At 52.8% G+C, this 22,154-nt stretch overlaps 1 protein-coding gene across 1 annotated transcript; it reads right to left on the minus strand.

The window, feature by feature from the left end:
• Positions 1–410: 410 nt before the first annotated feature.
• On the minus strand, positions 411–14,863 carry LOC112966667 (angiopoietin-related protein 7-like). The gene is made up of 6 exons (XM_026067015.1): positions 14,426–14,863; positions 7,384–7,606; positions 4,257–4,394; positions 2,364–2,580; positions 1,007–1,202; positions 411–557 (listed from the first exon to the last, which is right to left on the minus strand). Exons 1-6 carry the CDS (start codon positions 14,861–14,863, stop codon positions 411–413), a joined length of 1,359 nt encoding a protein of 452 aa, XP_025922800.1.
• Positions 14,864–22,154: the final 7,291 nt, after the last annotated feature.

The raw sequence follows: 22,154 nt of genomic DNA on the forward strand, positions 1-22,154 counted from the left end.
CTGTCAGAGATGGTGAGGGCCACTGCAGACCTGCCTCCTCTCTTGCCTGTGACGCTGTCCCTGCACGATGCGTCCTGTCTCTCCCTGCTTTCCCCAGGGAACATCTCAGTGCCTTAGAGCTATCCTAGCACATTCCTGTGCTTGACTTTGCAAAGCCGTTCTCAGCCATGGTCTAGGAGAGCTTTTGCCACCCCAACACATGTTAAAGGCCTTGGCTCGCCTTGGCCTTGGTGCTCCTGCTGTTGGTTCAGTTCTCTTGAGGCTGCCCCAAAAGCAGATGGGCAGCAAGAGGGATGGTGGCTCCGTCCCTCAGAGGTCTCCAGCATCAGTTTCTGCTTAAAACAAACTATTTCCAGCCCTCTGTTTCCAGGGTTTGCCATTAGAAGAAATGAAGACCACCCCAGGCTCCTTCAGGGGGAGATATGGGGCCGAAAAGTGCGTGGTCGAATCATCATGATGACCTTCTTCAGGGAGTAGTAGTCTGTGTCCTTCCATGAGTACCACACAACACCATCCGGCCCCAGTATCTTGCGGTTTTTAATGGAGTATCGGCCGCCCTGTGATGCAGAGAAAGGACGGTCAGATATGGAAAATGCATGAAAGTGTCATCCAGATGGGAACTCTTAAAAACTGGATGCTCCAAAGCACGGGAGCAAAGAGCTTAGAAAGTAAAAGGAGTAACACAGTAAAAGGAGCATGTAAAGCATTTTTTGAATGCTCCCAAGGGAGCTGATGTCCCTCAGTCTCAGGCCATGTGAGTCACCCAAACAGGGAGTTGCCATTGCACAGTCCCAAAGAGCAGTTTGCAGGGGTGTCTCAATACTCATACCTAGCCCATGGCACTGAAGAAGCTGGACTGACTTGGTGCCCAGCATCGCTTTGTTCCCTCCCCGAAGAACATGGACTGATCAACCCAGGAAGGATTGCTGTGATGTGATGACTGCCAGCTCCCTCCTAGCCTTGGACCTTGCATGCTGACATCTGTGTCCTCCTCCCTCCACCTTACCTTGTAGTACACCCCGTTGAGGTTGGAGAAAAAGCACTGATGGTACCACCAGCCTCCATGGGAAATCTCAGCRCAGATGTTCCCCGAGTCAGGCGTGCTGAAGCTCCTCTTGTTGTGGTACCAGGCAAAGGAATCCTCCACCGTCCCGCTGAACCCATCCACGTGCAGACGGTAATAGTTTGCCTCATCCTCGATGCTGCAAGCAATAGGCACAGGTCAGATGATTCAGTGGGAGTGTCTAAGTCTCCTTTCCAGCCTAGATATCGCATTCTTATTGTGGACACCCTACAATCATCGAGCTGCTCTGACCAGGCCCCTTGCAATTATTCATCACCTTTAAATGTCAAAGATGCTGTGTTTCACCCTTCTGTGGGATGTGCACACTTTTGTCATGACTCAGGGTACTTGTTAGGAGTCTGAGCTGGGCAGACCATGAGTCTAAAACCACAATGAAAGACTGCAGCAGCTTTAGCCAGACAGCTCCTCTAATTACACGGTACTGCCTCCTCTCCACAGAAAAAGCATCCTGCTCTTCACATAAACTGAGCTAATCAGTAGTTTGCTCCTGGGCCAGCAACGGCTGAAGGTCACTGCCATTGAACATGATATCTGATGACAAAAGCCGGGGTAACTGTTCAGCGCAAGCATTGTGAGGATTTTTCCAGCAGCTTCAGCAGTCTTTGGGTCTACTCTAAGCCCTCAAGCTCCAAATGTTATTAAGGTGCAGTGCTTAAGGGCATCCACTCCCTTGCACATCCTCCTGTGACAGGGTGTTCCATAATCACCCTCAAGGCATTTCTAGTGGAGAGAGGGAAGTGGTTCACCTGGAACAGTCTAGACAAACCTGGTCACCCCCGTTCAAGGAATATGACTGATGTTGTTAAATGCAAACACCGGATAAGGTGAAGAGCTATAGACACTAAAGGATTTTAGCTCAGGAACAACAGGTAAAAGCCATGAGTACAGAGCATAAAATTCAAAATATGACTCTCAGCCATCCCAGCAGGGAGATGCTGAAGAACCTGCCCAGCAAGAACAGGGGATGCAAAACTCTGCTCTTCACATGGACCTCGGTAAGTTCAGCAGAAACTACACGCCCGAGCTGTAGGGGATTGTTCCTTGTGCTCCTACAGCTGCGTTCCCTGGAGCCGTGGACGTTGGTCACGGCTGACCAACGCTGCACATTTGCTTGCTCACACTCAGGCTCCAAGCTGGAGCAAAGTAAAACCAGGCAGGGAAGAGARGACCCAGTCCAAAAAGCTCTCTAGAGAGAGAGTCACTTTGACTCCAGCGGGGTCTTCCAGCATTGAACCAGCTGTGTGTACCARGAACCAGGGAAGGACGTCCCGCTTTCTACCTGAAGACCTGATAGAAGGCGTGCTTGTGCTTGTTGTTCCAGTCCTCCAGGTCGATACGCAGAGAGTAGTCCCCTTGGCTCGTCACCTTGTGGATGTTCTCGTTGCCCAGCCAGAACTCACCACTGAGATCCCCAAAGCCCTCTTTATACTCGTTCCAGGTCCGGTTGAAGTCAACTGAGCCGTCCTGACGCTTCTGGATGACTGTCCAGCCCCCACCTGCCAGGAGAGAGATAACGTAACGTGGGAGCCACCAGGGAGCGTCTGGGGGCCCCAGTGTCCGTACATGGGCCAGAGTCCTCACCAGCATCACCTCTGAGGATCCATCCGCAGCTCAGAGAGGTGTCTCCTTGCCACATCCCCTCCCACCAACCGGCAAAATACAGCGTTGGTTGCTGCGTGGGGATAATACGTGATGCACAGCCATAGCTCACGGAAAGGGGCTCTGCTTCTCCTGTGTCGRCTCCAAAATGATATTTCCCTGTTGTCTGTAAGAGGGTCATTCCAGATCTAAGGCGGTTTCCAATGAGRGAAAGCTGATTATTTTAGGGAGGGAAATGTTTTGGGACTGGAACAAACTAGAGAGCCTGGAGTTTTGAGATTATTATGTACTGTTCCTGCAGCACCACAGAGGTACATGAGCGCTCTCCCAGTATTGTCTCACTGTCTCCATCTGCTCTCCCATCTGTCCAAATCCCTCTCTCCTCTCTCATTTTATTCCAATATTGTAAGCTTTGAGGGGACTGGGATCATCTTTTTATTTGGTGTTTTTACAGTATGTCACTCTGCGGTGTCCAAGATTGTGATGATGGTCATACAAATAATAGTAATGACATAACAGAGACCACACTGTATCAACAGCCTATTTCTTAATGACGACTTGTATCCCAAAGCAGCAATCACCTGTAGATCATTYGGACTGGCCTTCTCCAACTGGGAGAAACTGGTCTGTCCAGCTCCTCTTTTTACCAAAGCACTAGACCCAGAAAGCATAAGAACTAGGAGCTGCATTCAGATATTTAATCACTGGCATCTGTTGCCATTTGAGACATCCTTGGTCTCTGAGACATCTGCACAGGCTGGTAGATAGGCACAAGGTCRATGGGAGACCTATGCCCTTCCAGAGCAGCAGCTAGCAATACCACTGGGTATCTCAAGTAGCACTAGACGTCTMTGTGTGGGCAACTGAACCARTTCCTCCAGCTTGGGACATGTTGATGCGACACATCCATCCTGGCTGGACCAGGCCCATGGGGCAGGGATCTGAAAATCCACCACTGCATTTCCCTGACAATTGCCACTATTCTCACAACACTCTGGTGTTGCAACTAACTTCGTTAGTAAGTTTGCACCTAGAGRTGACAATAACATGCACTGTCCAGATATTTAGACAGAGAGGATGCGTGAGGTTGCCTGCTCCCTTGTACACACTCCAAAATATTTCTGGGAGAGATTCGTCCCTCACATCTCAGCAGCTACAGTTAAGAGTTGCCCACACATAGCCCTCTAGTACGCAGAGATGCCCCAGGTGCCCACCTGGAGACCAGCTGCTACTCCAGAGGGGCTTCTGTTTCTCTATCTCCCGCATCATATCCACTAGTTCTTTGMAAATATCTTGCATACATAAGGACATCTCAAAGGGCACTAAAAGCCTCTATTTAGGCAACTGAGCCCCAGCCAAAGTGTCTGGTTTGAACTATTCAGCCAGACACCCCTCTTCAGCCAGTGGTTGAGTCCTCCATCCTTGGAGGAGATCCCTTCYGGAGAAGCTGTTCTCACTGACTGTAACGTAATCTAGCAGCAGCTCAGATAAGACACAACTCTCAGGTGAGACAAATCCCACCCAAAGAGTGTCCAGCTTTGCTGGGAGATTTTGTAGATGCCTCCTGCAGTACCTTCGGTGTYCATTTCACACAACACTTCAATAGGCATCCCTCCAACCGAGGGCATGATGCTRTAGATTCCTGATCTCCGGAGCCCGTTGTAGTAAACCGAAGCACAGTCAATGGGGCAATTCCTTGCATGCGTTACCTCTAAGCGAAAAAGCAGAGAAATATAGTGTTTATTATTCAGTATGGAGAAGGGGGCRTGCAACCAAGCCCAGCATCATTTTCGTGCAATCATAATGTGGAGCCTGACAAAAAGTCCTGGAATTCTTCTTCTGGGCAGCGCCAAAAGCTGAAACCTTTGCAGCATGCTGGCTTCATGCCTGATTGCAATGGACTATTAGTGATAAGATTCATTAGCACAGATCTGCACTTAGGATGCTGTGGCTGAGGAACAGTCTTGAATTCAAGTGAGTTTGTGACAGAGCGTCTGACAGAAACACAGAAATGTCGTGCATTTCGCTAGGCCCAAGGTCTGTTAGATTATATTCCACACCAAAAAGGTCTTACACGTCGATWAAGAATTGCCTGTTTCACCAGCAGTCGTCAGTGTGGCTCACAGTGGAAGGATTTCCTTCTCCTAAACTGCTGCTCTAAGGGTGTTTTCCCTGGTCAGTCTTATAAGGGAAGGAGTCAAAAGTGTTCTGGAGAATCTAAAGATGCTTTTAACTGGGAYATGTCAGAGGGAATTTATTTTGTCTGGTACCAGCCATCTCAACTTTAGGCAGCTAGTCTCAGCTAGTCCTCTAGAAACTGACTTCTACAGAGGGTAACTCTTCCTAGTTTCACATAGGAGAGGAGAGCAGAATCGCTCTCCCCGGCTCCCTCCGTCAGCTCAATTGAGCTGTCTGCACAGATGTGCACAGTGATATTTGCAATGCCCTGGGGTACTCTGGCTGTCTTTCAGCTGCACGTCTCCTGTAGGTCCTGTCTTGTGTCTGCCAGGCTTATGAGAACGCCTCAGATGCAAGAGTACTGCAGGCAGCACTAGGTGTCTGCACGCGGGTRGCTGAGCTAAGACCCTAGTCACACCAGTGGAAAGCACACGCTGAATCGCTTTCCTCAGTCCTTTCACCGTTTGCATGGATATCTTAAACATCCAGCTCACATGGGGATGCATACATGCAGACACACAAAATCAAGCGTCTTCATTTGTGAGCCGAGCCTCACTGTAGATGGCTATAGTCTGGTGAGATGAAAAAAAAGGCACAATAGCAGCTCACACAGACAGCTCCCTTTTCTTTTATTTGCACAGCTAGACCAGTCTGAAGCACAGCATGGCCTTGATACCAGGCTGGAGGCACGGTGAGGTCCAGGTCCCGAGGAAGGGGAAGCAAAGAGCRTGCGTGGGAGATGATTGCCTTTCCATGAGGCAAGCAGCATGGATGAGGCCATGGGTCTGGCAACCAAGGAAAGCTCGCTGGGGATGGAAAAATAAGTCTGGGGAGGTCATTGCAACACCCAAGCCCACTGATGGGAGCAATCGGTGGCTGGGAGGTCCCCTGAGGACTGGTGACAGATTGAAGACATCCCGTAGGGGGGGCATAGGCCAGGCCAACCAGCAGCACTGCTGCAGCGGAGCACACAGCAGAAACCAGTTGCRTGCAGCAAGAAGCAGCCAGGGAGAGACAACCTAGATCCAGCAAGCATCTGGGATGTCAGGGAGAGCCCATTCCACCTGAAGTTAATCAGCTAAAAGAGCCCTATTTGTTGGCTGCACCCAGGCTGAGGTTCTCCTGGCCGGTTGACTTGTGCATGCAGAAGTCTGCATCCCAGTTGTTACATAAGGTTATTGAGATTAATCCCAGCTCTGACTTGGAGGTGGCTATCATGTTGTGCGGACGTTAAGTCAGACACCCATTCATGCCTTGTGTCTGCGCAGAGCACTTCTTGCTCGGGGAAGGGCTCAGCGGCAGCTGGAACCAGGTATCAGCGGAGCTATTTATATTTACCTCCACCATGTCATCGATGGGCCCAAAGAGCTTTAAACTAGCGCAATGGAAAAGACTTAGACTAGCTGGCTCAAGGGAGAAGTAACATGACTTCTCCACCTGACGTCACCAGCTCAAATCAGATCAAGGTTGGTAGGTGAGAGCCATTAGCAGCTCCTGCCTGTTGAGCTGTGCGTGCCGTATGAGTCATCRGACACAGCCTGCTTCTTGCTGGAGAAGTAAGACACTGTCTCTACAAGTCCCTGAGCCACAGTTCATGGCASGTTGGAAGATTATACTGGAGAAATACCGATTCTTCCTTGCCCTTTTCTAATACTCTTCCTGGGATCTGCTGTGGGAGAGACRGGATTTGGGGCTAGGTAGTCTGCCCTGGTGCAGCTGGTTTTGTCTCCTCAAACACCATCGCTCCCTTCCTAAAGACCCAGAAAATCAAACAGGTTGAAAAATCAGCACAGTTTCCTTTCTAGCTCCTCAGGGCTGAGTTTTCCAGATCCTGGTTATGTTAGGCTCTGGTCAAAATGTTTTCAAGGCAATGGATTCTTTAGCAGAAAATGGGGTTTTGGTCAAACTGAACCTTGCATTTTTTAACTTAAACTTTGCCATTAGAAAAAGGAAGACATTCCAGGAACTAACAGAGAAAACAACCAAAAACCTGGCATAAGTTTAAATGTATTCATTTAAAAAAGGTGTGTGAGAAACAACAAAAAAGATTGGATTTCAAACTTGAAGGGTTTCACCGAAGCCCTAATATCTTGCTATGAATTTTTGAAATAAAAATAATTTCTTGTTTCTTTTATTTGCTGGAAAAATACAGTTCCTGGAGCTGGCAGGCAGGTTCATGCAGCTAACTGCAGGTGGAGTAATGGTGGGAGCAATGCCAGCCTGGTTGTCAAAGCTGAAGCTGGTCACCGCGAGCACCTCACACAGTCCATGGAGAGGAAAAGGAGCTGCCAAAGAACAGGACCGCTCTCCTGGACTGCAAGGAAAGCACCCCAGGAGGTGTCTATTTCTCCCAGAAGCCCTCCTGACTASCTCAGAAATGCCGCCTGGGAGAGATGAGACTCCTGGCCAGCACAGAGGGGATTTGAAGCAGTTTTCCCATGCCCTTTTCCTACGACAGTCCTCGAGACAGGCCATAAGAACAAACCACCCCCACCCATCCGGCCGCAGCAGCTCCCCATCACCTGGATGGTGCATCTCCTCCTGCAGCCTCATCTCGGCGGGGCCGAGGCAGCCGGGGACGCGCCGAGTCCAGTCCGTCAGCACGGAGACGTTGTTCAGCTGCGCCTGCATGTCGTAAAGCAGCGTGGCCTGGATGCGCTGCAAGGCGCTGGCCTCGCCGTAGCGCTGCTCCAGGTCCCGCACGCGCTGCTCCACGGTGCGGTTGYGGCTCGCCGCCTCCTCGTGCTGCGGGCGGGGGTGAAACGCAGAAGCCGTGTGGGTCACCAGACACCGGYGGAGAGCCCGAGACCTCCCTGGGGACGATCACGCAGAGGAGCACGCGGGCAGAGGAGCGCTCGCAGCGTGCACCCCGCTGGGGACCRTGGAGCCTGGAGCGGAGACGGCACCTGCACCCTCAGCTCTCCACCCAGCGCTAGCCGTCAGCCTGCTGCGGGACCCATGGGCAGTTTGATTTTCCCGGGATCAGGCACGGGCAGGACTTGCACAGGCAAGTGCACAGGGTTCCTCTTCGAATGCCCTCCCAGCCTCTGGCCCTTCGTAACTCAGGTTGCACAGCTTGGACGTGGCCCCTATGTATTTAGCAACCCCCCCAACCACTGGGTTTTCCTTCCAAAAAGTTGCCCAGTCTCCCCTTCAAACCTATAAACTTCTAACATCCAGCGGCGAGGAGTTCCACAGCTTATCTACATGCTGCGTGAAGAACCAGCTCCTGCTTTTGGGTAATGACCAGTGTCCTGCAAACAGCAATGACCACGTCCACTGTGTGTCACGGGTGGGTGTGATACAAGGCTCCAGACACTTTCATGGTCCTTTTGCTGCTTGTTTTTAGGATGATCGGTCTCTAATTCTATATGTCACACACATGCCCCAGCTCCCTGGAGATGCCCACAGGGCATGTCAGGAGATGGGCACTTCAAACCCCACCGGCAGACGCAAAATGTGCTCTAGATGCACCGTCACTTCAGACATGCTCGCCTCACTTGTTCAGTGCTCCCTGTCCATTAGATGGCAGAGCAGGCCTTAAACAGCGTCTCCAAAAATCCACAGCAGCCACAGAAAAATCCTCTCCCCCGGCCAATGCAACACCTCTACAGAAGGCAATCCCAGGAACCCCTATCTGCTCAGTTCTGTGCTSAAGGGAGGCCAGTTCTTCACCAGGAGGTTCTCGTGCAGCTCTGTCCTCCTCACCCTTGCGTGTCCCTGCAACACTGAGTGTCCAGATGCATTGCCCACGGGGGTGAAGAGTGACCCCATATCACAGTTATCCCTGCAGCTCAGGGCACGTGTACCTGCGGCCATCAGTGCTACCCGCTACGTCACTAAAGGTGTGCAAGGTGCCACCATGCTTCGTAATAATGCGTGGCTGCCCGGATGGGGGTCTGGGACAGGACCTGCTGAGACCTCAGCCACTCTGTTTCCAGGTGTCAGTGCAAGCTTGTGGCTTATTAAATATACGTGGGGATGCAGAGAGCTTGTGCTCTGCAGCATCGCCACCTGCAGAACTGCAGCAATGCTGCCAAGGGTCTGGGATTTCTCTCAGCTAGAAGTGTTTTGTGCATCCAGCATCCATTTTCTTCCCTTTCAGCTGCTCCAAGGATCTGACTCACACCTTGGTCCCTGCCACCCATTCCTGCCGCGAGATGTCTTGGCTTGTTTTTTCCCATGAGACAGCATATTCACTGCTGGATTATTGGACAAATAACTAACAGAAAGCCTGCTTGTATCCCGAAATACAGAGCAGCTAAATGGGCAGGGGCAGCAAACAGGGGATTATGGCTTGCAGCCATATGATGCTTTCCTTATCAGGACTGAATTGTCTCTGGCTCTGCCGTAAGTCAGCCGGCCACCCCACACCTGCTTCGCGAGCCGTGACCGACACCAGCCGGCTGCTTCCAGCTTCGTTCACCCACGCATCAGCTCTCCGAGCAAACCTCATCATGCTTTCTCCCAGACAGTCCCCTCCTCCACAGCCGATACTTTCTCTCCTGGCTGCTTGCAAAAAAATATGCTGCAGCCAGACCACCGCGACTGGGCCCAGATGCTTTCTGGTTCCTTCACCTCTTCTCCCCCCTGGTGGCATCCCACTGCTCCCACTTGCCTACCCCAGTGGGGCAGGAGTTGTCTTTTTGTACAGCACCAAGCACAGCAGGGTCCTGGTCTGCAGCAGAGGCTGACATGGTCCAGTAATGCAAACTGAAGCGAACTGCAATGCAAGAGCGCAAAGGTGCAGAGAGGGCTGCTCTCCTCGAGGGATTTCCCTTTGCTCATGGCACCGTACTGTCTAGTGCGTGCTAGAAGGAGAAAGGTGGATCGCCCTGACCTGTCGCATCGGCTACGAAGGAGGATCTCAAGATACCTTTGAGGTATCTTTGGGCAGCCACAGCCGAGTGGTTGGCAATGCTCCCAAGAAATAGGAGACCTGAATTCTTGCCTTCCTTCACCCGGGGGGAATTCACACGCAGACCCTGGAGAGGACTCTTACCAGCAGGTAAGGATGAGACCAGGGACCAGCCAGGCCTACTGTGAAGCTGGGAGGCTTCAGGGGAAGCAAAKCAGAGAGAGCACAGGGAAAGGGTCAGCTCATCTGACCCGTTTTGGGTGTCCCCGTTAGCCTGAGAGGAACTGTGACCTGGAAGGACCTGTCGCTCTCAGACAACTCTGAAATGCTCCTGGGACGCTGAGCTCAGATAGACGTCTCCGCTCGGACAGCTGAACCCACGCAGAGCTCCCAGAAAAGTGCTGATGACAAATCTGAGGGTGACAAACTAGCAGCAGCAAGAGGCTGATTTATGAGGATGGATTAAGGGAGCAACAGCTTCTTAGTGGGAGGAATGGAGATGGAGGAGATCTACAGATGCTGGAAGCTGACATAACAAGGAATTCAGTAGGGTGGCTCCCAGGGATGCCGGGAGGTGTTATGCGATGCAGGGGAAAATCAGCCTCTCAGGCTGGCACCGATATTGAGAATCAGCCAGACCAACACAGCTGAAAAACTCCTTATGGGAGAGACCCTAAGAAGATTGCAGGGAACTGAGGCAACCAGCTCACCAGTCATTTCTGTCTCTGATTTTCTTGATTTGACTGCAAAGGTCCTGCCACAGTCAGCTGCCAGCTCCCCTCTCTGCATTCGGCTTTGCTTCTTGCTTTTTGCCCACTCCAGTGCTTGGAGGGTGACAGGACACACTCCTTACTGCCCGCTAAGCTCTCTAGACTTTGTTCGTTTCCTGCTTGTTCGCAGGCCAGCTCTTCCAGCCCTCCCATTCCTTTACCTTTTAGACTCATTGAAAAAAATGAGGTTGGAAGAAATTGCTGGAGGTCCCTAGCCCAACCCCTTGCAGAAAGTAGGGCCGATTTCAAAGCTAGATCAGGTTGCTCAGGGTCTTTTCCACTCAAGTTACGAAACTCTCTACGAATGGCCCCAGGGAGCCTCAAAGTATCTCAGTGGATGGATCCTTTCTGAATGTGGGAGTATCTTGGTGGCACGGATATTGCTAGCACTGTGCCCCAGGTATGAACCGAATGGAGACATCTAGGTAAGGGCCGGGACCTGGCTGCTCCAGGACACCTGGGTTCATGCTGCATGCCAAGTAGCACCTCAGCTCTCCCTGTGGTCTGATGGGTGAGGGGCCTCAGCATCGCCCCACAACAGGCAGGACTCCTTCAGAGCTGCTCCCCTGGGCTCCCTTTGGTCAGCAAAGAGAAACGAGCTCTCCCAACTCATCTCGTCTTCAGCTAGACTTCCAAGAGTTCCTAGGAGCACCTATGTGTCTGCATTTGCCATTAAGGGAGCCTGAGGACCAGTTCTGATAGAGACTTCTGCATGGCAGATACTAGAGGTGGACAACAGCACTTCTTTGTTTCTGCTTGAAGAAATAACAAATAGCGAGGAAAGTGATAATAAAAGAGACACAGAGAAGCGCAAAGATTGACATGATAACAGAGACGATAACAAAGACCAGAACTCTTCGGCCGGCTGTTGTCCGATGGACCATTCAAGGAAGYACTCGGGAACAGCCCTGAAGAGGGGCAACCTGAGCTTTGCAACTGATCAGAAGGGTGAAAGAGTATCACGGGACAGCTGAGGGGGCTTGTGTGACCGTGCAAAACTTGTGATGGGATGTCAGAAGGGGCTTCTAGGGTTATATAAAACTTGCTGTGGGAAAGGCCAAAGGCAAGGAAAGGAGGGATCAGGGTGGAATGGGGAGGAACAAGCAYGGGAAAATAGAGAGGAGGGGGGCGAAAGGCACCAGCTGCGTGTAAGCAGGCTGCCAGTCAGTACGCTTGTCTGACTGAGCCCTGCGCCTGATGACTGCAATATTCTTATTAATGTCTTCTCTTAACTTTTTTTTCTTTTTTTCTGTGTAATTCCACTCTCTACCCTATGTGTGAGTGCTGCAAGGCCTGAGTGCCAGCAACTGGAGAGGAGGCTGCAGGTCACAGGGCCTGCAGGTCGAGGTGACAGCACCTGGAGAGACCGGCGTGCAAGAGATGTCGGGGTGCCAGCAAGAGGAGGGACCACGGGACATAGGGCTTGTGGGTCTAGGTGCCAGCGACTGCAGGGACCGGGATGTATATGCATGTGTGAGGTCTAAATGCCAGAAACTGGAAAGACCAGTGTGTGTTTACATTTCCCTAGTGAATTTAACCCTGTGTGTGCATGTGTGCATGCGTCGTATGCATCTGGGATACACGCTCCACCTCACTGCTGGCTGGACCTGCAAAAGGGAATAGCAGCTTCCACATCTGTCAGATGGGACGGAAGGACCTCGGAGGTCTGAGAGTGCACCCGGCTGGTCACCAGCAGCCAGGAAGAAGGAATCATTGTGTCCCCAAGTCCACAGGATTCGCTAGTTTTTGTAACATCCTTAACAAGAAGATGGCCAGCGGTCACCACGGCCCTGTTAAATGGACCAAAGAACGAAACCACCACTGATAAGAAGGGGTGGCCTGGTTTTATTYTATGCTTCTTGATTTACCACAGCTTAAATATGGGGAAGGAGGGACTGCTCCACATCTAATTTCCTCCACCTGAACATCAAGCAACCTGTCCGAGGCAGTCAGCTCAGCTCCCTCTACAGTCAACACCGAGCAACTAGCATCTCCGGAGGGAGATTTGTTTTCCTCCACCCTTCCTCTGACTCTAAAGAGACCCTACACAACTGCCACAGACTAAATGCCCTGCATTTAGATGAGTCATTTCAGAGCCTGGAAATGAAGAACRGAGGAAGAGCAACAACAGTGAGGGGAAAGCCTTCAGTGCATTAATATACTCCTCCTTGGCTCTCAGCTGGAGAGCTATGCTCAGTGAAAGAGCTGTAGCTCCAGGTAGAACAGAAGTAGGATCTGGAGTCAAAACAGGGAGCTAGGATGGGGAAGAAAAGATTAAACAGTYCTAAGGGACTAGATGTCACCAGGGGAAGGACGTGAGACAGCAAGAGGCCAGACCGCCTATCACACCAGCTTGTCTCAGTGCAAGGAGAAAGAAAGAGAGAGGGAGAGGAGAAGTAGAGGATGGATGAGAAGGCAGCACTGGTGCCAACACAGGAGGAAGGGACCCTGCACGGGCGAGCAGTGAGTGGGTTTGCTCAACAGAGCATGAGGCACCCATCCTAATTCAAAAGCAGCTGGCTCGTACGGRGATCACAACACAGATGTCCACATCTGGGCGCCCAACAACATTGTCATCGCRGAGTTCATTGTCACCGCATGTCAGGGCCCTTGCAGAGGCGGGAGGAGATGGGTGCTTTGGCGGGCATGGGGTATCTCTTTAACTGCATGTTTGCTTGCCACAGCTCCACGCAATGGAAGTGGCCTAGGGCACCAAAGACAGTGTCTCACTAGGGTGCACAGGCTACCTGAGGAACCGGGGTTTGGGGCCCACACCTAGACCTGCAGGGGAGGAAAGCAAAGGCTTACGTTAGCTTGTATTGCAGGTGTCTCTGGGCTATGGCGAAACAGAAGACCGAGTGACTCATTTCACGTGCATGGAGCAGACGAAAAGGTTTAGTGAAATAAGGCGTGGAAACAAAACCCCAATAATGTGCGCAGACCCTGGGAAGGGAAGGCCTTGTAAAGAGGAAGCCCAAAGGAAGACCACGGGTACTAAAGAAACGCAGCCAAATAGCAAATGAATCACACTAATTCCCGGGGCCAGATTGTATTAGCCCTCATCTCTCCCAAGAGCAAGGACAAGACTTGTTTACATGGTGGTCTCCAGGGCGCTATCCAAGGCACTTCCAATCGACTTCAGTATATCGGACTTCTGTCGGGTCTTCTGTGCATCTAGTCAACAGCCCAACGAGACATTTTAGCCGGGAAATGTCTCCTGCAGTCAGCTAAAATACGCTCTGCTTCTTTCCATTACTCCTAGTTGCCACCCTGAAAAGCTGCTCCCCACTGCCCAAGGCCAAGCTGGTTTACATGCTGGGGGGAGAGAAAACACAGCACAGYGTAGCCCACTGCGAGCCACACTTGAGTTTCACCCTCATTTCACCCAAAGTACTCGTCTCTGTGACAGCCCCCACGACACCCGACCGTCCCTTCCCTCCAGACCCTGGGTCTGTAACTGCGGCTGTGCTACACCGAGCACGGAGGTGGGAGCAAAACCGCAGGGCAGTGCTAAACRTCTGAGAGCTTCAGAAGCACGACAAGAGGTTGTAAAGAACAGACTAGCATGAAGCTTCAGGCTGCAGGACTGGTGAACGGACCCGAGGCAGCACAAATGCCAGCGCACAGAAAGGAGACTGCAGAAAGGGTGCCACAGGCTGGAGGTTGGAGCTACTCCTGCTCGGTCATAGCCACCAGAGATGTGGTTCATCACYGGCTGTGTAAAACTTTGGGGTCTACTCTGGGACCCTGCTACGAGCAATGGGACAGATCAGCAACCCCAGCGTGAGCAGCAGGTGTTTTAATGGGTATCTCAGTCTGTGGCCAGAACAACACCCAGTGTTCTACCAGGCATCCTCTCCCAGCTAGCTGTCTGGGGAGCAAGGGAAGGTACCAGATGCCCCTGCTCCCACRAGTCTGCGAAGGGAAAACCTTTACCTGGAGCTCCAGGACTTTGATGCGGTGGCGGTGGTTCCTCAGCTCCTCCAGCAGCTCCGAGATCAGCTCCCGCAGCTCGAGGATCTGCTGCTTGCGCTCCTCGTTCTCGTGGAGCCAGTAGGAGACCTCATCGGTGCAGCGAAACATGTCCGGGCACCGCTGCTCRTCCAGCTGCGGCAATGTCGCTGTGATCTTACACCGGCCATCGGGCAGCACCTGGTTGCTGTACTCTCCGCACTGGATCAGGCCGGTGCCCTCCTGGAGCCCCTCGTCGTAGCTGTAGCTTTCCACCGCAGCCAGGGGTTTCTGCAGCGAGGCGCCGTTCAGGGCGGCTATGAAGAAGAGGGATACCAACCCCAGCCCGGCACAGCCGGTGCAAGGACAGACATCCATGAGGCAGGTGAAGATGGTCCCCAGGGACAACCCTGTGCATCTCATCATCAAAGGCAGCCTCTTGGAAAAACCCACGTGCRTAACACTGACTCTTCCCCCAGGAGCTAGTGGTTGAAGTTGCAGCTGGCACGTGGCGTGGGGAGGAGATAGCTATATGGGAGGGAGACGGCAGTGGGGATCCCAGAGCTCTTGCCAAGGGGGTYGCTGCAGGCAAGGGACCTGCCTGTCTCCATAAAGCTTCCTCCCTGTTGCTACCCTGTGGCCACCAAGCTGGGACCAGCTCCAGAAGGAGAGTCCCCGCTCACCTGGCCAGGCTTTACCCACTGCATGGGCTTCGCTGACGTCCCGCAGAGCTGCTGATGCTGTTGGAGGGCACCGAGGGCTGGCTGAGGGCTGTCAGCGCTTCAGGCAGGGCTTTCTGCCCACGTGGGACTGCTGGCTTCCCTGGATAGGGCTGGCTGGTGCTGTCAGCACCGGGAAGCATCTCCCAATCCAGGCAGGATCAGGCCCTGTCCGCAGGTGGCTTCATGGGGTGAGCCCTTCTTCCTTCAGCCTGGAAAGAGAGGGCAAAGTGAAATAGGGTCCATGTCCATGTTCATCTATCGAAGCAGCTGGGACTGCAAGCTGTGCGTCCTCACTGACTGAACTAGGAACCAGTTATGAGGRTTTTGGTGGAGACGAAGGATGAGCAGTCAACCCTCCCTTTGCAGGTCTTTCATGCTCTCTTTTGCACTGTCCTCTCATCTCTCTCCCATGACAAATGAAAAAGTCCCCCCCTTCCCCTGCCCCAAACATCCCGCTGCACCCTTGGGCAAGGGGCAGCGGAGAACGGACCGCTGCAGCAAGCCACAAAACTCTCATTCCACCCTGCTCATCCGGAGCAAAGCCCACGCACCTGCCCTGCCTCAGGGTTCAGGCTTTTGTTCACCGTTGACTRTGTTCCTGCTTGGGAAACGCTTCTTTTAGTTTCATTGGCAGTCTGTGCTTGCAAGGACAGAGCACAGAGGTGATTTAAGGATTTCGGGCTCTGTTTCCCCGTGCATGATGTTTTCTTGGAAGATGTAGCTATAAATGGACTTACCAAGTGAATGGTGCCCGTCTACATGGGGACACGTCCTGTCAGGCTGGACATGGAGGACCCAGGCCATGAAACCATCCCGGCAGGGGTAGGGGATAGCCCAGGGCAGGGCATTGCTGGGGCAATTTGGATGAGCCCCAGCTGGGAGGGGAATGATCCCAGGTGGATTTAGGTCCAAGTGGGGATGGTGGTCTGGCGAAGGAGCGTGCAGGAGTGAGGACTGGAGAGGACCCCAGGCAGAGCTCAAACATTTAACCTTCCCCGTGCAATCTCCCAGCTGGAGCCATCCATAATGTCCCCTTGAGCTGCACGTCGCTGGCAGCAGGGCTGAGCTCCCAAACAACCCTCAGCACCGTCCCTGAGCCCCACGCTCAACTCCAGCCTTTGCTGCGTGGGAACCCCCGGGCTCTYCTTCCCCACAGAGCAATCAGGCTCTCCTTGCAGTGAGAGCTGCCCTCCTCATGCCTGCCCAACAGCTGGGCTCACCCCCATGTCATCGCGGTGTCTCTTGCTGAGGTTTCTCCCTACGTACCTCCAAAAGGACTGGCAGCACGCTCCCGGTCAGGCTGGCTTCAGCGGTGAGAAGAGACAGCAGTGAGCATGGACCAGCCATGGGAAGCAGAGCGCGTTCCAGGGGACGCTAGATGCTTATTCCCCCTGATCCTATTACAGCACTATAAATAGGGGCAAGAGAGCTGAAAGTCTCAGGCAGKTCACCAGAAGGAGGAGCCCAGGTCCCAGCGTGACCTTCTTAGKGCATGGAAGATTAAGCCGGCATCTTGGCATGGCTTCTCCTTTCTGAGCAGATCCCCCATCCCATCCTGAAGCCGCACTTCAGGGAGAGGGTTCGTTCATCGGGGTGCCAGCGGTGAGACCCTGCCCCTTCCCAGCAGCTCGGATGGACCTCAGTTGGGAGGGGAGAGTTTCCCAGCCTGGCCACGGCCAGCCCGGCCAGGAGCTCGGGGAGGGAACAGGCATCATTTTTTTTTATTCACTAGCCCAAGACTTGCTTTTTTCCTCTGCAAGGGATGCTGGAATAAAAGAGGGTTTGCTGAGCAGTGCAAGGGTAGCTCCCCTCCCGCTCCGTGGGCTTTTTCCCTGAGTTATGCATGAACTCAGCGTACAGATGGGTTTTCAAGCATTTCTCTGGAGGGTAGAGAGCAATTTTGATCTTTCTCCCTCTCACGCTGTCCATTTCTTGGGAGAATGAAGAGTAATTATCTATCTGACTATAAATGTCAACGGGCTTGCTTAATTAAATATGCTAATCATTTCGCTGCAGGAATGTGAGCTGAAACCAGAGATTTCCATATTGGACAAAAGAGTGTGTTGTTGGGTTTTTTTTTCACTTTATGAAAAGAGTTTCCAGACAATGTCCCCAGACTGATACTCACAATGAAGAAAGACATTCAGACCAGCTCAGATGGTCTCAAAAAGTGGAGGAACTGCCTGGAGAAGGGGAACTTCTGCTCCAGCAGGTTGGAGACGCCCAAAACTGTGGAGGGCACAGATTTACCAGTCCTCCAGCAGATATCCCAAGGCAAGTGACCAGCCTTTGGAGGACCTGCCATCCTCCAYAGGGTACCTCCAGCCCCTCAGCCAGCCCTGCTGAGCCACCTCCATTACCCTCTGCCTGCAAAAGTTTGCAAAAACTTTAGAAGAATGGGCTTWAACTTTCTTTGTCTCATGCAGGGAGCCGGTCAGGGCAAAGTCGAGGGCTCAAAGCACCACAGGATGCTCAGCCTTGACAGCAGCACCAGATGAATRAGAGTACAGCTGTGTGAGAAAGGCCATGAGAGCAACAGGCAAAGCTCTGCCATAAGTAAATGCAGACAGGAATGRCAGGAGAAGCACTTTGTGAGGGCCACCATAGGCAGAGGCTGGGAAAATGGGGACTGGGGAGGGGTAAAAGACCAGAAAAATATCAATGCAGGAAAGGGGGGGGTCCTGAAAGGGAGGTGGAGCTGAACTTAGGCTCCTGAGCAATGTGGTCTGATCACACTGAGCCACGAAACAAGTGAAGTGGGGGACAGTGGGGAGGGAGGCAGCACCGAACAGCAGCTGATTTCTTCTGCGTGCAAGCCCTAAACCTGGGAGAGCACTGCAGGCATTCACAAAAGGCCTTTCTCCTCTGTCCCTTCTGCTCATGGGTGCTCAGAGCTTCACGTAGCTTCAGGCACAGGGCCATTACGGCTGACCAGGCTGGCTGAGTCCTTGGAGGAAGCTGTTTCTCTTCTGTGTAGGATATTTCAGCGCTTCCTTCCTTCCCAAGGCACATTGAAAAGTTCATCTTTTGAAGTCATCCCTCCAAGAACAAAGTTTCCCGGATGCTTTGTGTCAGGAGCAGCAGGATGCCTTGCCCAGCTCATGCCATTGTACTAAGTGCATCTCCTCAGGGCTGGAAAGATGCTGTTCCTGGTGGGTGTCATGGCCATGAGTTTTTGAGCAGTTAAACAGAAGCAGGGCTCAGGCACCAGCACAAGAACCATCTTATGCACCAGGTTGTTGTTAAAATGGGTTTGGCCCAGCCAATGCACCCAGCCCCAACCCACACTGGGCAGGGGCAAGAGTTAGGCTGGGGCAGGACATCCCCAGGGCAGTTTGGATGGACCCTGGCTGGGAGAAGAGAGTTTCCCAGCCTGGCCAAGGCCAGCCCGACCAGGGCTCAGGGCAGGGAAGGGCCCTGGGATGGGGTAAGGCACTAGAAGAAATGGAGCTACTTTGTCCTCCAAAATTACAGATCTCAGAACAGAATCATCTATTCAGTGGGAAAATGTTACCTTGGCAGGACAGTGCCCCTTTGCCCCTTAGGTCATGAATAATCCACAAACTCTGCACACAACGTTATCCTAGGGGAGGTAAAACTTGAGGCTCAGAGACCTGGAAATTAGGTGTCTCTGATCCCTGTCCAGCTTGCTGAGAAACAAAGCAGATAAACCTCTACAGCTGGGGCTGAGGAGCAGGTCTCAGGGCCAGTGACATACCTGTTCTCCATCCATGTTTCTCCTTTTAGGTTGCTCATGGCTTGGGTACCCAGCATCCAACCTGAGTTTAGAGTTTTAGCCTCACTGCCACTCATGCACCAGCRCAGGCATGAGGGACATCCCACGGCTACCTGCCGTAATGGCCATGAAGRCCTCTTAGGGCTGACACTCGGCCTCTTTGGGCTTGATCCATCCATTGCACCAGCGAACCCCACTCAGCTACCAAGGATAGCTTCCTCCGACCAAGCATAGCTGTTTATGCTCCAGGCTCATCCACCTGAGAGAGTATCCCCATAGTCAGCGGAGAGAAATAGGATATGAGCGACCAACGGTAGACACCAACACGAGGATAGGATGAATTGCACCCCACGGCTGGCCGTCTGTGGGGAGCCATGGGGGATCGGGGAAGGGGACCAAGAGGAATGTCTCGCTCTCAAATCCCAGACAAGAGCCCTTCCAGCACGATTAGCTAAAGGCCTTTATTGCATACAAGTGGATARGCATTTAACGTGCTTGTCTATAATGAAATCCATTATCCTCATCTTTCGCTGAGGCCCTACAGTTCTGGTTTCCTTTTCAGGGCCGGAGGTGGCGGGGGAGAAGAGGTAGAGGCGGGATGGAGCCAGGTACAGCCAGGTCCTTTGTGCGGCCACTCAGGAGGCACTCTTTCGATAAATGTTTGGGCTCCTAAATGGATCCGACCTCCCTTCCCCCAGCCCCTTTCCCTTTCATTTCTCGTCCCCATTAAGCTCAGAAAAACCTCGTCCGTATCATTAGCGTCAGAGGCAGAGACGGGCGCTGAGTGCCACATGGAAGAGGCGAACGTACATTTCGTTCAATGCCCCTCGAGTGGCGTTTCGCTCAAGGCTGCTCCTTCAAAAAGCGAGATGTGAAAATGGGCCCCGGTCGGCAGCGCCGTCGGGGCAGCCGGCCGCGCGGGGCGGATTTAGCCTGCAAAGCCGCCTCTTGAGGGAAACAAAGAGCGGCCGTTTCTTCTCCCTTCAATTCATGGCTGAGCTGTTTGGGGAGCATTTAGCGAAGAGGGGACAGAGAAGGGAGGGGGGCTAAATTCAAAGAGAGAGCCTGGGCAGGTGGCCGCAATGCTAATAGTCTCCGAAGAGATGACGGATGCGAAAGACCCAAGGTTGAGAGCTCGGCATTTGGCCCGCCCGCGTTCAGCATCCTTCCCCACCATTCGTGATGCCTGTGCCCCTTCCCCTTTGCCAAGCCTGGAGCAGCACAAGGGAGTCACTCTCGGACAAACCACCCCATCGAGGATGGGCTGGAGATCACATACCRTCCTCCCTGCAACACAGCGAGACCTCCCAGCTCTCTTCTCAAAATGCCCCTGGTGCCCTTCCACCTCAACCCTTTCCCAGTTGTCCTCCCGGGCTGCTATGTGCCATCCCCAGGCTCCCAGCTGGGGCAGCACTGGACACCCGTTCCCCACACGTGTCCTCTGCTCTTCCCATTGCATGGAGCATCCTCCGCTTACCTCCGCTGCGTGGAGCATCCTCCCAGGCTGGGCACTTTGCGGGCTGCATCTCCTCCAGCAGTCCAGGACTAATTGAAACCAATACCAAGAGTCCCAAGAACTCCTTGGTCAACTCCTTCCAAGGTCACAGATGCAGACTGCACCATCCTGCTGGTTTTCAAGTGCCCAGGTGAGTAGCTGCTGTTCAGCAAACATCTCCCCAACTTGCTGTGAAGAATAGCGCCATGAAGCATCGCTGCCACCCCCTGCTGTGAACCCACCTTCTGCTTTCCCCCTAATACGGAAACAAAACAGCCACAACACATTTCTGCAGGCATGCAATTTCCGCTCTTTCCACTCTTTCCACTCGGTCCTGCCCATACGATGGGCAGTGGATTGATGCTATGCAGATAACCACCTGGGATCAGCTGCTGTCYGCTGCATTCAGACCAAAGGTCTCTAACTCTAAATAATGTCTGCGACAGAGCACAACATGCGGCGGGTCCCATGGTCTTCAGTCGGCAGAGCTCTTAAATTTCTCATGTATCAGGCAAGGGTCATGTCTGTCCCTTTTCCCTCTGTCCACACTCATTTCTAGAGAAGACACRATCCCTGCTGCCGCTGCCCATATACTACAAGCTTTGCTCCCTTGTGACCAGCCTTTGGCCAGCCTTCGACAGTTTGGACATATGCTTGGTGTGCAAACAACCCACCAGCTCTCGTTTGGGTGTCTCTTTGAGGGAGAACAGTTGAAAAATGCAATGCTTCACCATTCCTCATTCCTACCCATTTGGTACTTGCCCAAAGGAGTGAAGAGCCCACCCAAGTATCCCCAGATAATTTACCATCCCCTGATGCTGCCTTGGCCTCCTGGAGGAAAGGACAAATTGACCCAAATCTACCCATCCCACACGCTTGCCATTTTAGGATTTTGGTGACCCTAATTAGCTACCACCATTACATGATTCACAGTTAAATAACTGGCAGTAACAGATGGTTCAGAAGCTTCTAAAGACCACAAGGAACCCTTAAATCAGAGTAAATGTTAGTGCTCCTCCACCCCAACCAYTCTGGGACTGACAGGCAGACAGCAGGCTTCCCACCTGCCCATGGTGACACTCCACAAATATCAGGAAGTCAGAGCCTTCTCCGTAAGGGAGGCTTGGGAAGATAGAGACACCATGAGTTTCCCAAGCCTCAACTTCTCCATCAGCCTCCAAGCCCTGGATGAAAATCCCCAGTGCCTGATCCCCCAGCCAGGGCCCATCCAAACCGCCCCAGGGATGCCGGACTAACCCTGACCCCTGCCCAGGGGTGGGTTGGGGTTGGGTTCATTGATTTGGAGACTTAGGATCCAGCTGGAGCCAGGGAGCTGCTTGCTCTCAGGAAGGGAAATGAGGAGATGTTTGAAGAGCAGGTCTCAGAGATCCTGCAGGGRTCCGGCTCTGCCCAGGGGCTTTGCTAAGCTCCTTCGCCTTTAATCCTCTGCCAGGCTGGGGCAGAGCGAGCATCTTACTGGGGTGAATGAGGCCATTCATGGGGCTGCGTCTGTCCTGGCTTTCTGCAGCCTCCCAAATCTCCCCTCTYGACCTGTCATGCCTGTGAAACCTCTGCTCCCCCAGCTTTGTGGTTTAAAGAGAGCTGAAGTTGCAGAGAGCCTGAAAACATCCCAGAGAGGGGTTGTCCTGGCTGTGCCGGGCTGTTCCTCATCCCCTCRGTGCAATGCGCCCCAGGGATTCTCCTAGCTTGTTGCGTCCAACCCCTTCCAGCTTCAAACCTGCTGCCAGTTGGGTATGACGC

The sequence above is a fragment of the Apteryx rowi genome, unplaced genomic scaffold, assembly GCF_003343035.1.
Source record: "Apteryx rowi isolate R43461 unplaced genomic scaffold, aptRow1 scaffold_251, whole genome shotgun sequence".
Taxonomy (NCBI): Eukaryota; Metazoa; Chordata; class Aves; order Apterygiformes; family Apterygidae; genus Apteryx; species Apteryx rowi.